Source organism: Hippoglossus stenolepis, chromosome 20 (assembly GCF_022539355.2).
Source record: "Hippoglossus stenolepis isolate QCI-W04-F060 chromosome 20, HSTE1.2, whole genome shotgun sequence".
NCBI classification, from domain to species: Eukaryota; Metazoa; Chordata; class Actinopteri; order Pleuronectiformes; family Pleuronectidae; genus Hippoglossus; species Hippoglossus stenolepis.
Window position 1 is genome coordinate 19,843,489 of NC_061502.1, and position 14,851 is coordinate 19,858,339.

The 14,851-nt window shown below is 45.6% G+C and overlaps 1 protein-coding gene across 3 annotated transcripts in view; it reads left to right on the forward strand.

Moving 5' to 3' along the window:
• Window positions 1-14,511, forward strand: part of hivep2a (HIVEP zinc finger 2a) — a 77,361-nt gene extending 62,850 nt beyond the window's left edge. For all 3 annotated transcript variants that reach the window (XM_035143526.2, XM_047337988.1, XM_047337989.1), the window contains 11 exons: window positions 167-427; window positions 610-778; window positions 874-958; window positions 1,107-2,829; window positions 2,921-3,078; window positions 6,894-7,069; window positions 7,619-7,720; window positions 9,353-10,226; window positions 10,381-10,471; window positions 11,320-11,439; window positions 11,585-14,511. In XM_035143526.2, the coding sequence (XP_034999417.2) occupies window positions 167-427; window positions 610-778; window positions 874-958; window positions 1,107-2,829; window positions 2,921-3,078; window positions 6,894-7,069; window positions 7,619-7,720; window positions 9,353-10,226; window positions 10,381-10,471; window positions 11,320-11,439; window positions 11,585-12,283 (4,458 nt within the window). In that variant the 3' untranslated portion in view covers window positions 12,284-14,511. The remainder of the gene's footprint in view (window positions 1-166; window positions 428-609; window positions 779-873; window positions 959-1,106; window positions 2,830-2,920; window positions 3,079-6,893; window positions 7,070-7,618; window positions 7,721-9,352; window positions 10,227-10,380; window positions 10,472-11,319; window positions 11,440-11,584) is intronic.
• The last annotated feature ends 340 nt before the right edge of the window (window positions 14,512-14,851 follow it).

Consider the following 14,851-nt stretch of genomic DNA (forward strand, 5'->3'; position numbering starts at 1 on the left):
CCCACCATGGTTATGGTACATTATCATTACTTTTACGTACTTGTAATGAATCGATGACTCCATGACCATGTTGTACTTTGGCACTTGTAAAAGACAGCATGTTCCCAATAGGTCCAAGAAAATAGGAAGAATTCAGAATTTCTTTCTTTGCGATTTTCTGAACCAGGATGACTCGTTGGCCCCCAGTGGTGGAGCTAAGCAGTCTGAGTTCCTGACAGTACCCGGCAGTGGTCATTCCAGCCACCACCAGCAAAGAGAGATGAGGAGGTCTTCGTCGGAGCAGGCACCATGCACCCTGCCCACGGAGTTGCCTGAAATGCGCAGCAAGTCCTTTGACTATGGAAGCTTGTCGTCCTCCAGACAGGGAGAGCTATACTCCAGTGCCTCTGCAATGAAGGAACGCCGGCGTGGATATCTTGTCCGACAGGTAGCAATAAACATTTCATGCTACTTGGATTATTGTTTTTATATATGAGCATAAAGGAAACAGTGGAGTCTGGCCACTATACACTAATACTACTCTTTTCCTGTATAATATATAACAATAATAATATCAATGTGACTGCACATACTTTGTCTTACACTACTTTTTTCACCCACATTTGACAGGCGTCACTGAGTGTTTATCCAGAGTCAGTTGCTCAGGAGCCAGGCGGCACAGAGATGTCAATCAAGCAGGAGAGTTTGGAACATGTGGCTTGGTCCGGACCAACAGGATCCCCCCACAGCAGCCCTGATGTAGCCAGCAGGACCAAGAGAGTTGGCAGTAGCACCGGTGGTAAGCTTTCATCTCTTATTATCTATTATATCTGATTATTTAAAATACTTTTGGGATAGTTTCTTCATTTTTCCATTTATATGTTTTATTCCCAGGTATAGGATCTCACCAACACCACCAGCATCTCCTCCAGCAGAGTATCAGTGAGGACAGCCTGCAGGATGAACCACTCTATAGCAGGTAAGAGTTCAGTTGTGAAAGAATGAACAAAATCCATCAACCCTTTCAACAATTTCCAGGACTATATAGTTAACTGGTTCAATTAGTACAATGTTGTTAGCTATATTTAGTATAATACTAAGAATATTCCACCTTTTCTTCCTAATAGGTCCCAACAGCATCGTCTGCATGCCCAGGGCTCGTCATCTGAAGGAGAACATCCAGGTCATGAGGTCATGAACAAGGACGTGATGCAGCAGTACCAGAGTGGCCCCCCCTACCTCTCCTTCCAGCAACCAGGTCTCTTCTGGTCTCAGGAGGCCGGACAGACGCCCAGACATCAGCCGGCCCAGCAGCAACTCCCAAAACTCCACATCAGATCACCAGGCAGCCTCGCTGGACACCCACAACACAAACACGCACCACTCCACTCCCTGCAGCAAATCCATGATCAACAGTCACACGATGGAAAATCAGAAAACGCCAGCTCTCCAATGTACCCTGCCTCTTTCTCATCCCGAAACTCTCCTCTGTCCCAGCAACAGCAAAACTTTGGCTTGCTGTCCTCTAAGTTCTCCCTGCCCAGCTCCACCACCACCTCCATGCTTCTGCAGCAGATCCAACCTGTCTTTGCGACCCAGAACCTGGGATCACAGTCCTCACTGCCCAGTATGCTGGTTCCTGTACGGATCCAAACCCATGTGCCATCATTTGGTAGTGTTATGTACACAAGTGTTAGTCAGCTGGTAGCTGGCAGTCCGGGCTGTGCTGACAACAGCAGCATGTCTCCCCCGGTTGGTGTTTCGAGCACCGGCAAACCACCAGGAGGAATTGGAGGAGGTTTCAACCTGTCACACTTCCTGGGAAAGACCGAAGGCTCAACGCTGCGCTACCCTCCCTGGAAGGTTCCAGATTCTCTGCCGGAGCAACGGCTAAACACAGGGATACCACTTTCACTAACATCAGGCACCATTTCCACCACAGACGCCTCGGGGTCAGGCATAGGCGGCAGCAAGCGCATGCTCTCCCCTACCAGCTCTCTGGAGCTCTTCTTCGAGACTAAGCAGCAGAAAAGAGTGAAGGAGGAGAGGATGTATGGACAGATTGTAAAGGAGATGAGCGCTGTGGAGCTGAGTGGAACTGAGAACAGTAGCACGGCTGATAAAGGGCAGAGCGGATGTCTGCGAGCCCGTCTGAAGTGTGATGGCTCCATGGATGACTCTGAAAGGATGTCTTCTTCCCCACCAAGCGACTTCCCTTTTTCCACAAAGATTTCCATTCCCGTCCGTTCCTCTGCTCCCCACCTCCCTGATGTACCCCGAGCTGAGAGCTTCACCCCTCCTCTCCAGATTGTCACAGACCGATCAGGCGGCCGAGACTCCCCAGAGGAACTTGATGTGGATGATTCAGCTCCAGAGCTGAACTTTAGCCCCCAGTCTATGGTCTCCTCAAATGATGCAGAAGATAGTGACAACACAAAGCCATGTGCATCCAGTAAAACGCCGGTCAGCGTGCTGGTTCAGCTCGCTTCTAACCAAAGCGCAGGATTATCCGGAACAGTGGGCCAGACGCTGCTACTCACGGACATGGCTGATGTCCAGCAGTATTTCCAGTTCCCTAGCCTGCGCACTACGAGCAGAGTTAGCTGGTGTTTCCTGAAATACACCAAACCCAACAGCACCCAGGCCGCTTTGCGAGGGTCTGTCTACAGTTCATGGTGTGTGAACTCGTACAATCCCAATCCTCTGAACCTCAGCACCAAGGCTGCACTGGCCCTGCTGAGGTCCAAACAGAGGAGAAACACCGATTTGGTTTACACAACATCAGCCATGTCTCCACCCAGCTCTGGAAAACTGGTGTCGTCTGTGGCCTGGAAGCTGAGGTTTGATCAGGTAAATAGGAATTTAGAGAAAAACAACACAGAGACACACAAGTGAGAAAAAAACTTTTCCTTTATTCTCCTCTCCCTCCTTTTCTCTGCAGTTGAAACCGGAGCTGATGCCTGTTGATGTCTGTAACTTTGGGAGGAAGATGAAAGGAGTGGTGTCGTGGGACCGATCGAAGGAGGAGCAGGTGGAGAAGGAGGTCTCAGCCAAACAGTCCGCCACCGAACCCTCCCGGATCAAGATCTTCGAAGGCGGGTATGTTCAATTTCAGACCCTTTTATTTAAGGTTCAAATGCTAAATCGTAGTTGTCCGTGTCAAAGACGGTCCCCAGTCATTCCAAACAAGTGGAGGTTATGTTTTCACCCCGGTCCCTTAGCCTGTTGGTTTGTAAGATCAAACTAAAAGTACAGGATGAATTACCACGGCGGTGGAAGGTTGTGGGTCAGAGAAGAACCCATCAACCCTGGATCTTTCTTTAACACTGTGATGATGTTTTTGGACATTTTCTCCGTTTTCTCAGAGAATAATTCATGATGAATCCTGATGAAAACAATCGTGCATGTTCCGGAAACTAATATCTATGAGTGTGTGCAGCTGGATTGAATTTAAAGGGCTGTTGCTCCGCGGTGGAGGTTTAAGTGAAATTCTACTTTTAATTGTTTTCTCAATATCTTAAAAGGAGCTTCAGTGACATCTGGTGCACAGAAGGAGTCTTTTTCAGGAATAACTGGTCAGATTTTGACAGTGATGGAAATCTGACATTTTTAAGATTACGAGGTGAAACTGAGAAAGATTCCAAACCTTACAGGTCACTGAGTTACTGAGGTTACTGAGTCAATCAATCAGCTCCATGATTAAAGTAACGTCTGAACGAGACGGCAGCCAAGAAGTTTTCCCTCTTTCTTATTTTTAGCAGCTAGTTTCATCTTTTATAGAAAGATTTTGATCCAGAACTCATCGCTGCAGGTTAACGAGGTTCTTCACCAGGGTGCTTTTAGAATTTAACATTAAAACAAGAGTAAAACAGTAATAAGCAGATAGATCCAGGTTATAACAAGGGCAGAAATAAATCACAATCAAATAAACTCGACGCTAGATCAGAAACTTTTTTGTCCCTTTCTTCGTCCGAACAACCAGACAAAATGAATATGAACGTTCATGACCTGCGTACGAACTTTTACGACATCTCTTTCGTGACGATTAACCAGAATGTGCCTGTGAGAGTCCGGGAGTCTGAGCCTGGTAAACCCATCACACGCTGACGACTTGAGCTTTACTGTAATTGGTCGACTTTCATTAATTCTTCTGAATTTAAAGACGGGTGTGAAGTGGATCTGTCCCTCGTTAGTTGTATTTAAACTGTTTCTCTCATGTTTAGTTATTTTTTTAATGTCAGAGGCGTTGGACTTAACATTTCTTTCATTATAATGGATTTCTTTTGTTTTTATTTTATGCCAGTACCTCACTTTTTATATTTGTATTTCTTTTAGAGGGAAATCAGATTGAAGTTTCAATCCATAACTGCAATTTAACATTTAATGTGCTTCGTGAGGGATGAGTCTGAGGATCATTTATTATTGTTTACATTAGTATATAGTTGAAACATTTTCAAGTCAACCTGAATATGAGCAGAATGTCTCCTTTAATTGTGATTTTATTAAAGTCACACGAAGCTTATTTTTTTATGTAGAAGTCTCATGAATTTGTCCTTAATGTTCATTAAGTGGTAAAAAAAAAAAAAGACTGTATGAGGGAGTAAAATCTACAAACCTCTGTACTGAGAGATTCCTCCTGCATCATAATGTTTTATAGTCTTACAGTAGAGCCAGTGAGAGCAGGGCTGCTGAGTGGAACAGACGCACACACACACACACACACACACACACACACACACACACACACACACACACACACACACACAGGCGTTATTAAATGCAGCAGACAGTGAAGTAATTCTCTTTTGTCCCCGAAGGACATTTTAGAAGCAATAAAAGGATAAAAGCATACAAACAGGAAAACGCACACATGCACTTACATAAACATGATGCACAGTAGTAGTGCACACACACACACACACACACACACACACACACACACACACACACACTAAAGCTCATTAACAAACACACGACAGGATTAAAATCTCTTTAGATGACAGAAATCCATAAAGTTGAAGTCTTGGCAGAGAAAACAAATCCATTACCGGCCTTGAAAGTATCGGTAAGCGAATCTGCTTCATGATCTTACCGTGTGCTGTGAATGAAACGGAATAAAACAAAATAATCATCATCATAATTCATTTTCATAACTGGCCGCAGCTGTGTAAACGTCTCGACTGGTTCAGAGGCATTTCCCACTCGGCCGCGCAGCTGAAAGACCAGTTTCCCCCCCTCGCTGAAGCGGGCGGCTCGTTTGATGGAGCTGATATTCCACCTCCTCCGACACACGAGGCCCTGAACTCGCCGTATTCTCCTCCAGCCGCTGCAGACAGAACAGGAAACGACACAATTCACCAGCCGTTTTCACCATTTCACCACAAAGGAAATATCCCCTTTTTTTCTCTCAGCATTTAAAAAAGAAAAAAACAGAACGTCAATGTGAAGCTTCTGCGGCGGAAAACAGAGAAAATGTAGCCGGGTCTGACTGGTGGTCGCTGGTAATTTCCCCCCACGACAGACAGGCTCGTGCAGATGTGCACTGATGCTGCTGCCAAGTGTCGGCTGCTTCACTTCAAGCTCCATTCGGGAAAGAAAATCATGTCTGACCGTGGATCTCTGTTTTTAAAGTCCTGTAAAAGAGAAAGTGGGACTGGAAGGAAGACTTTCTGTTTTTTAGACAAGAAGGATAAACACAAAGCACAGAGGTGGAATTCTGCATCGGTTCCTGTTTTATTTTGAAACTCCTTGAAAGAGACATTAATGAAATGTTCACATGTTCTAATGTTCAGAAAACATCACTTTCCTCAGACAGTCTGATCATCTGCATATAAATGAGTTGATAAGAAGAAATATAAGAAAACTCATCCTCTTTATTTTTTCCTCTCAGACTCTCGGGAGGAAACGTGTTAATCTGTTATTCTCACTTTTCCTCGTTCATCTCATCCTGCAGCCGACGACGTGTGTGAACTTAAGCGGCTTCGCACTTCACATCACATTTTAAAGACGCACAACTTTCATCTCGGGGCGTTTCCTGTCGTGTCCTCTCTGCTCCTCTTTAACGTCTCCTTGCTGCTCGTTAACTCCGGGTTAGATATTTCTCGCAGCTCGTTGTCAACATGCACGTGTTTGATCCGGATCGATGTCTCGGCTGCGTTTCTCTCTGATGCAGCTGCAGGCGAGCAGAGAGAAAACCTGCTTTCAGCCTTTTTTAAGCAGAACCTGTGTGTCAGCAAGTATCTGAGTCCCCGAGCGTGACTGTGAATCTGTACCAGCTGCAGGGCGGCTGACCTCTGACCTCTGACCCTGACCTCTGACCTCTCTGCAGAGAGAGAGTGAGTGAAGGAAAGAGAGAGATGAGGACCTCTCTCTCTCTCTCTCTCTCTCTCTCTCTCACTCTTTTTTTAAGTTGTGTCTCTGCTGTGGAGATGTTTTTATTTATTCACCTTTAGGGAGAGAATAAAATCTGGTGAAATGAAATAAATCCCGACCTGCTGTAGAGGAGCTGCCGACTGTGTTCGACTTAGTTCAGACAATTAAATCTGTTTCCAATTGTCGGGAATGGGAATCTTTATTTTCTTTTATTAAAACATTAGAAATTTGCATGAAAGTGACTGTAATTTTTGTGACTAAACTGAAAATGGACGATATTAAATCATTGCTCTCTGCCAGGGGCCGTAAGAATGTGATAGAAATTTCAATTTCTAAAATGTCTTATTAAATTCCCTTGAATCAAACCCAAAATTTAACAGCTTATTTCTTGGACCATGATTTCATCCTTCAACCGAATTCTGTAGAAATCCGTGTGGGAGTTTTTGTGTAATCGTGCTGACAAACAAAGCAACAGACAGACAGAGCTGAAACCAAAACCTGGAAATCACATTTCTTTCATAACCTTCTGTTCTTTCTTCCAGCTACAAATCCAATGAGGACTATGTTTACGTTCGTGGTCGCGGCCGAGGGAAGTACATCTGCGAGGAATGTGGGATCCGCTGCAAGAAGCCGAGCATGTTGAAGAAACACATCCGAACGCACACGGACGTCCGACCGTACGTCTGCAAGTTCTGCAACTTCGCCTTCAAGACGAAAGGTAGGGCTGCAGTCACCCGCTCAGATCCAGTACCATGACTTTTACATTCCCCTCAGGAAATTAAAATGATCCATCATCTCATAAATTTGCCCCCGAAACTTTCTTTTGAACAAGACTAATCACGTTTTTGAGGAATAGCATCTTTATGAAGATATTTTTAGTAGAAAAAACTCATTATCGAGGTTTTAATTGAAGAATAAAATCCCAAAATATAGAAGTAAGTGGTGAATAAAACATGCAGAGAGCTCATGGTGGTCGGACGGGGGGGCTGAAGATATCTGATCGTTATTAAAAAGCTGTTTTCTGCCTGACGGGCGACGAGTTCGGACCAAGTCATTAAATCACATGATGAAGAAACGATATGCGATTTGTTAATTGTAATTTTTTTGTGGATGTGATCGTTTTTATTCTACGGCTTCTACAAAATGTCCATTTCAGCCTCTGACACTCTCGTCACTCAAGAGTCATTAAAGTGTGTGTGTGTGTGTGTGTGTGTTGTGTGTGTGTGTGTCTAATGTGTGTGTGTGTGTCTAATGTGTGTGTTTGTAGGAAACCTGACGAAGCACATGAAGTCAAAGGCTCATATGAAAAAGTGTCTGGAGTTGGGAGTCTCCATGTCGTCGGTTGAGGACGCAGAGGCGGACGATGGAGGTAAATAAAACACACACACACACACACACACACACACACACACACACACACACACACACACACACACACTCACTCCGGGAGCTGCAGCCTCCACTCTTTGCTCCGTGCGGTCGTACGGGGACAGGAAGTGAAATGGAAAGCGGAGCTCAACACTCGTGTCAAGCACTCGACACATAAGCAGCTTTAAAGAGAAAAGTCGAAACATCACTCTGCCGTCCGCGGTCTCTCATTATCCGGCGTTTTAAAGATTTCCATGAGCATCTCCAAGGAACAATTTGTGAAGCCACACATTTATTTTCCATCAAGACGCAGAGAGGAATATTTGCCGCTCATCGCCTGCGACGCAGCGGGAGGCTCCCGGACTCCAGGATCCCATTAATCAGCTGATATGGAAATAATCTGAAAATTATTACTGGGGAAGATGTTGTGGGCTCAGAGGGATGAACGAGATTTCCCATGAAATATTCACAAATAATAAATTCTCCTGGCAGGAGTTGGCTGGGGGTGTTCGGTTTCCCATTAATCTTCAGATGACTTGATAACGAGGCTGCGAACGAGTGGGATTCATTTCATTTAGAGATTTCATCAGGATTAACAACCGTCTGGTGATTCTCTTACCGTCAATAAATACCAATAAAACGACATAAATCATCTCTGAATGTTTCCTATTGACAACGTGGAGGAATTCAATGTCTTTGTTTTATTCAGTTCGCTGTCAGGAAACCTCCAGGACTCGTTCACACCTTGTTCAGGCCTCAGGAGAGAAAACGTCCTGGCGTCGTTATCTCGCTGATGTTTGTTCATGTTTCTGATCAGTTGGGTTTTAATCCCCTGATTGGTCGAGCCTGTTTATCGGACGACTCCTCGTCACCGCGACTACTGAACAGCGTGAGACGACAGCGTTTGAATTCTAAATGTTTTGGCTTCGTTTCCAGATTTCATTCGGTGTCAAGCTCTTGAGACACAAACAGACTCGAGGATCTGTGAGAAGTCGTTTGAATAAAGTTCATGATCTTCAAACGGCGGCTGGAGGAGAAAAGAAAAAGCAAATTTAGAAAAGAAGCAAAGGAAGTGTTGATGTTTTTAGGTTTAGTTTCCAGGTGAATCCACGGTTCAGGGTCAGTTTGTATCTTTGACTCTTTGTGTTCGGAGAAACAAACAAACAAATGATTCTGTTTTCAGACGAGCAGATTTGTTTTATTCCAGAACGAAGTCGTTCTGCTGCCAACACAAACGTTTGGCTGGAGCTTTATTGTCTTTGACTTTTTATTGTTTGGAGCCGGAGAGAAAATGTGGTTTTATTTCACGTCTTAATTTCTTCTCCTTTCTCTTCTTCCTCCTCTTCTTCTTTCTCGCTCTTGCTTTCTCAAATTTTTCCTTTTCCTTTTCTTCTGCTGTCTCCTGTTTCTTTTTCTTCATCCATCACATTCCCTACTTTCTCTTATTCCTCCTCTTCCTCTCCTCTTACTTTTTCCTGATTCTCTCCTCCCTCCCTTCCTCCTCTCTGCCCCATTAAATTCCTCTACATTCTGTTTCCCCTCTTCTTTTTTCTCATCCATCACTTTTTATATCCCTCCTCTTCCTCCTCCTCTTCTTCTTCTCTTTCCTCTTTCCCTCCTCGTCGTCTCGTAGATGGCGGAGATGAAGGTCAGAGGTCAGAGAAGATGTCCAGAGGCGTGATGGCCGACCACCAGTTCTCGGATGCAGACGACTCGGACGGCGGCGAGGAGGACGGCGATGAGGTGGACGATGAAGACGATGAAGAGGACGATTATGATGGCGACTCCACTCCAAAGACTCGCTCACGCTCCACCAGCCCGCAGCCGTACAGCCTCCCCGCGATGTCCATCACCGCCATGGCCGCCTCCCACCCGTCTCCTCACCTGTCTCATCACTCTGCGTCCGACCTCCTGGGAAACGCCAACAAGCCGCCGCTGTTTGGCTACTTCACCACCGTGCCGAGCATCCAGATCACATCGCAGGCTCCGCCCAGCGACCTGGCGGCGAGGGAGCATGGTCACGAGTACCAGCACAGCCTGCAGAGGTCACTGGGGAGCAGGCTGCTGGTTCCACCCTGCTCCTCGATGGATGAAGACTTGCCCTTCCACTCCCCGGACCTCTCCTCCCCCTCCTCCCGCCTGTCCTCACCCGGGCTGGACCACTCCGGCTGCCCGTCCCCCATTTCCCCTTCCTCCTCGCCCTCAGCCCGCCGGTACCTCTCCCCGCGTCGCGACCTCTCGCCCCGTGCCAGACACCTCTCGCCCCGGAGGGACATCTCCCCTCTGCGACACATCTCCCCCAAGAGAGACCTGGGCGTGGCAGGCGGGTACCGGAGAGACCTCTCCCCCAGGAGGGGACACCTCTCACTGCTCTCCCCTCTGTCTCGACCCACGTCTCCGGCAGGAAGAGACTACAAGCGTGACCTTTCACCACGAGGTCGCCACAGGGGGGTGCTCCGGCCTCTGTCCCCTCGCAGAGGACTCCACCAGCACCTTCACCCCCAAAGGTGAGGACCACCTGACTGGATAAATACTGTTTACCATAATCTGATCAACTTTCTGTAATTATCTCTTATCGTATATTTCATTCCTGTAAAGTTTAACAGAGGATCCAACAGATATTAATTGTTGTAAATCTGTGTATTCACCTGCGACCTGCAGCCAGCAGAGCGGAGCGAGGAGCCTGAGGCCGGGGGGTCAGGGGGAGTTCGTTTCTCTGGGACGTCGCAGAACCAGCACAGAAATGGAGACGGTAAGAATCAGCTTACTTGTTTGATTTTCTATCTTCCAGTTGAAGACTCTTTTTCTTCATCTTTTTATTTTATTTACCATAACTTATGTATATATCGACGGGGATTAAAATCTAAAAAATCTCAAACTGCGTCAGTGTTCACTTCTTCACTGTGATTTTTCTAAACTTTGTGACATTAAGTCGTGGCGTCGATGCAGAAAACCTGAAGTAGAAATGATGACGGAAAGAAAGCAGCTGTCGGACCAAGTGGGGAGAAGAGAAGCGTTTGGCAGCCGGAGCAGAAACATTCAGGGAGGATGAGGGAATAAAGAGTCCGATAGAGCGTCAGAGCGAAGGCATGATTGAAGATGGGGCTGCTGGGTTTTGGTGGTAACGGGATCTTGGCCGGCGGCGGTGTGGTTAATAACACGGCTGTTTTTCTTCTTAAGAGCTCCACTTCTAACTCTGGCTTCTGCTGCTGCTCCCGACTTTAAACAACTGATTATCGTCTGTTCCTTCAAATAATAAATTCATGTTTTAAAAAACCTTTTCTCAGACTCGAGAAGTTCGACCGAGCCGTCGTTCTTTTCATTTATTTTTCTACCGACACCTCCGACCACGCATTTCTGTTCCTGCTCATCGAGACTCACTTTCATATAATATTTGTTTTTTCGTCACAAAGCCTCAAATGTGTTTTTATTAAAACTAGAACTGAGTGCGTGTAATTATTTTTTGAATGTCGACGTCAGATTTAAGAAATGAGTCTGAGGTTTCTTCAAAGTTTTCTTTGGACGAATTAACTTATTCAATCAAATCTGCCTCATCGGTTTCTTTCACTGCGTCTCCTCTCGTGTTTCTTGTGTTTCCAGGAACTTCGTCCAGACTCACCTTCACTGGGGGAACAGCGGCAGGCCAGTAACCACGGCAACCAGTCCAGCCCACCTCACCAAGTCCTGTTCAGTCACCTTCCTCTTCATTCTCAACTCCAGGTCACTACTTCTTACTTTTATTATATTTGATGTAATTATATTTGATTTATTTCATTTAAGCTTTTTATTTTACTTTACTCACTATTCTAGATTCTGTGTTTATAATTTACATATTTAATTAATTACCTTTAACTTGTGATTCCAGGTGCGTTCGCCCTACCCGATGATCCCCATCGGCGGGATCCAGATGGTACACTCCGTCCACACGTCCGTCACCACCCCTCTCGCTCAGCAGGGGGCACCACGCCTGACGGTGCAGAAGAGCACGTCAGAGGACTCCACCACCAGCGAGGCTGCCCCCCCACATTTCATCTCCTTCATCGAGAGGGGAGGAGGGGGAGGAGAGTGGGTGAGGGAGTCGTCGGCACCTCACCCGTCCTCGCAGGACAGGGACGGCGGGGGAGTGAGGCTGGAGCAGGAGGAGGGCATCCAGACGTGCACCACCGCCATCGCGTCACTCTGCATCGACTCCGAGGAGCCGGAGAGAGGCCTGAAGGTGGATGAAGGTAAAGATGGAGGCCGAGCTCCTCCCTCCTCCTCCTCCTCCTCCCCTTCTGCAGCGTCCGCTGACTCCCAGCATCAGCAGCGCCGCTCGCCCTCCGTCTCCATGTCGCCGCCATCTCCTCACCCCTCGCCCTCTCCCCCTGGGATTCAGCACTTTAGCGGCCTGGAGCTCAGGCCTCCCCACCCGTCAGTCCCCTCCTCCCCTCACTCCTCCACCTCCTCTCCTCACCCTCACAGCCCTGCGGTCGACGCCCTCCAGCCTCCGACGGCGTCCAAACCTCCGCGGCTGGAGCGAGCCGGAGAGGTCGAAAGCACAAAGAGGAGCAGAGACGTGTCGTAGACCTGCAGAGGAAGAAGGAGAGGAGGAGGAGGATCTGTGGATTTCTTTTTTGTTTTGGGATAATAGGAAGGGATGAAGTGCAACAGAGAGAGAAATGACCTTTGCACACTTTACACACACATTTCTTCTAGTTCAACACACACTCTCTCTCTCTCTCTCTCTCTCTCTCTCTCTCTCTCTCTCTCTCTCTCTCTCTCTCAGATACATACAAAGAACATGAATGAACTTCTGCAGCATGCTGTTCACATGTCTGTTCTAACCGGGGGCCTGCTATCTGACACTTTCTTATTTAAAGAGGATTTGCAAACGGTTTCACGTGTACGGAAACAACATGCGCTCGCCCGGATGAGGAAAGTCAAAGCCGAGGAAGGAGTCGGGTTAGAAACGGTACGTCAGAAACAAAAGATTGGACAGCTACGTGTGTGCCTTTTCTTTCAACCTTTTTTTGTTGCTTATATTCTGATAAGCAAACGAAGCAGGAAGGTAAATGTAAATACAATAATATCAGCTTTGTAATAAATGCAAACTCCTCCCTCCTCCTCCCTCCTCCTCCTCCTCCCTCCTCCCTCCTCTGTCTCTCTCTCTCTCTCTTTTTGGACACCTTAAAAAGTCTGGACAAGCGATGTGAAGTTATGGATATTACTATTACGTACGGTTGCACTAAAACATATTTTTATATGAGTGAAATTTTAAAAAAAATGGCTTTTTTGTGTACAGCGGCAATTCTATATAATACTATTTATTATTGTTACCATGTTTCATAAATTGTAAATTTTTTCTTAAATGTCGTGGATGCCTTTTTCTATGTAAAGCATGGGTTTTTTGCTATCGCTGACATTAGGGCGAGGATATATATACACTGTACTATGGCTTTATATGTTAGACCTATTTATATACGTCTAAGTGAGCACCCTCTGCTTGGAGGTATATACACATAGAAGTAAGATGAATATTTACCCAGCATATGAATACATACAGCATATAGAGTCTCTCTCTCTCTCTCTCTCTCTCTCTCTCTCTCTCTCTCTCTCTCTCTCTCTCTCTGCACTTATCATATAGAATGACATTCACATTAAGGTTATGTATTTATGAGCTTGTACATTTTCTCTGCTGCTCTTCTCTCGTCTCTGGTTGTGATTTCTTTTTGTTTTCAAATTTTTTTTTCGTGGTTTTATTTCTTCTGTTTCTCTTTTTTATTTGCGAGGCTCAGACTCAGCATTAAGTGAATGAACATGCCTTCTTGCACCGTGGCATTCTGCTCCTCCTCCTCCTCCTCCTCCTCCTCCTCCTCCTCGTCCTCTTTCTCCTCTTCCTCTTCCTCCCGCTAACACTCCTCCCTCCCACCAGCCGCCGAACGGCTCCACTCTCTGTCACGTGACTTTTGCTTGAATGAAAACAGTTTTTTTAAAAGGGGGAAACATTCCAGTCGTGTGAGCATCAAGTCGAACCCCACGACAAACTTCATTTGTATTTCTCATCGTGTCCAAACTCTTCGTTTCTGGAGACAAACACGTTCAGCAAACTCTCTGACAAATGCACCTTATATTTCTAAAGACGAGCTCGCTGATCTTTTTTATTTTGCAGCAGACTTTCATTGAAATTGAAGGTGAATTGTTCTGAACCCTCAAAAAACAACAATCAACTTCACAGTCTTTGGGCCTTTCTGCGTTTTCCCTCCTCCGCTCCTTCATTTCATTTTGTAGCTAAGCAATATTTAGCCAGAGCTCTGCTCACCAGCAGGGAGTGTATTTGTTGCAAGGCAACAGCAGTTGTACTTAAAACCCATCGTAGAGTCAGGAGCAGAAGGGAGGAGGAGGTGGGGGGGTGGGGGGGGTGGTCCTGGTGGAGTCGGGCAGGTGCAATGTGAGTGTGTATCTCTGTTTTCTGTATCGGTGTGTACTCGACCAGTATATCCTCTTATTCTTACCACTTTTTTCTATTTGGATCCTCCCTCTGTTATATACACTTATCATGACGACAACAATGTCTTTAAAAAAGTCTGTTTCTCTCTTTCAAGAATATCAAAGCACAAGTCATTGTATAGAAATGACGACAATACAATACAAAAAAAGGACAAAAAAAAGGTAAATGTGCATATAAAAGGGTAACTTTTGTGATGGTGTTCCGTGGAATTAATACAAATATCATGTATGACCCCAGTCGACAAGGAATCGCAGTAGAAGTGGAAAAAATGGATTGTTGTTTTCAAATAAATATAAATACAGTAATTTATCTGTCTGTGCCTTATTTCTTCACTGGGAAACAAGATGGCGGCGCACGGACGCAGCGGATCTGAGAATTTCATTTTATCGTCTCGTACAATTACAATAAAGGTTTTGATTTCATTTCATTTTAGCAATAATAGGATTCAACCTTTAAAACACCATGAATCAATATGGTAACCCTTTAATTTACAGGTCGTTAATATGTGTTAATTACGTATGAATATGAAGAAATTATAAGATAAGATAAAGATTATAAACCGCCTTAAGAGGAAATTCAATTTGACAAAGCAGCACAAGGGGAAATATAGTAGGAAATTAATAAGATTCAAAATATAAATATTAT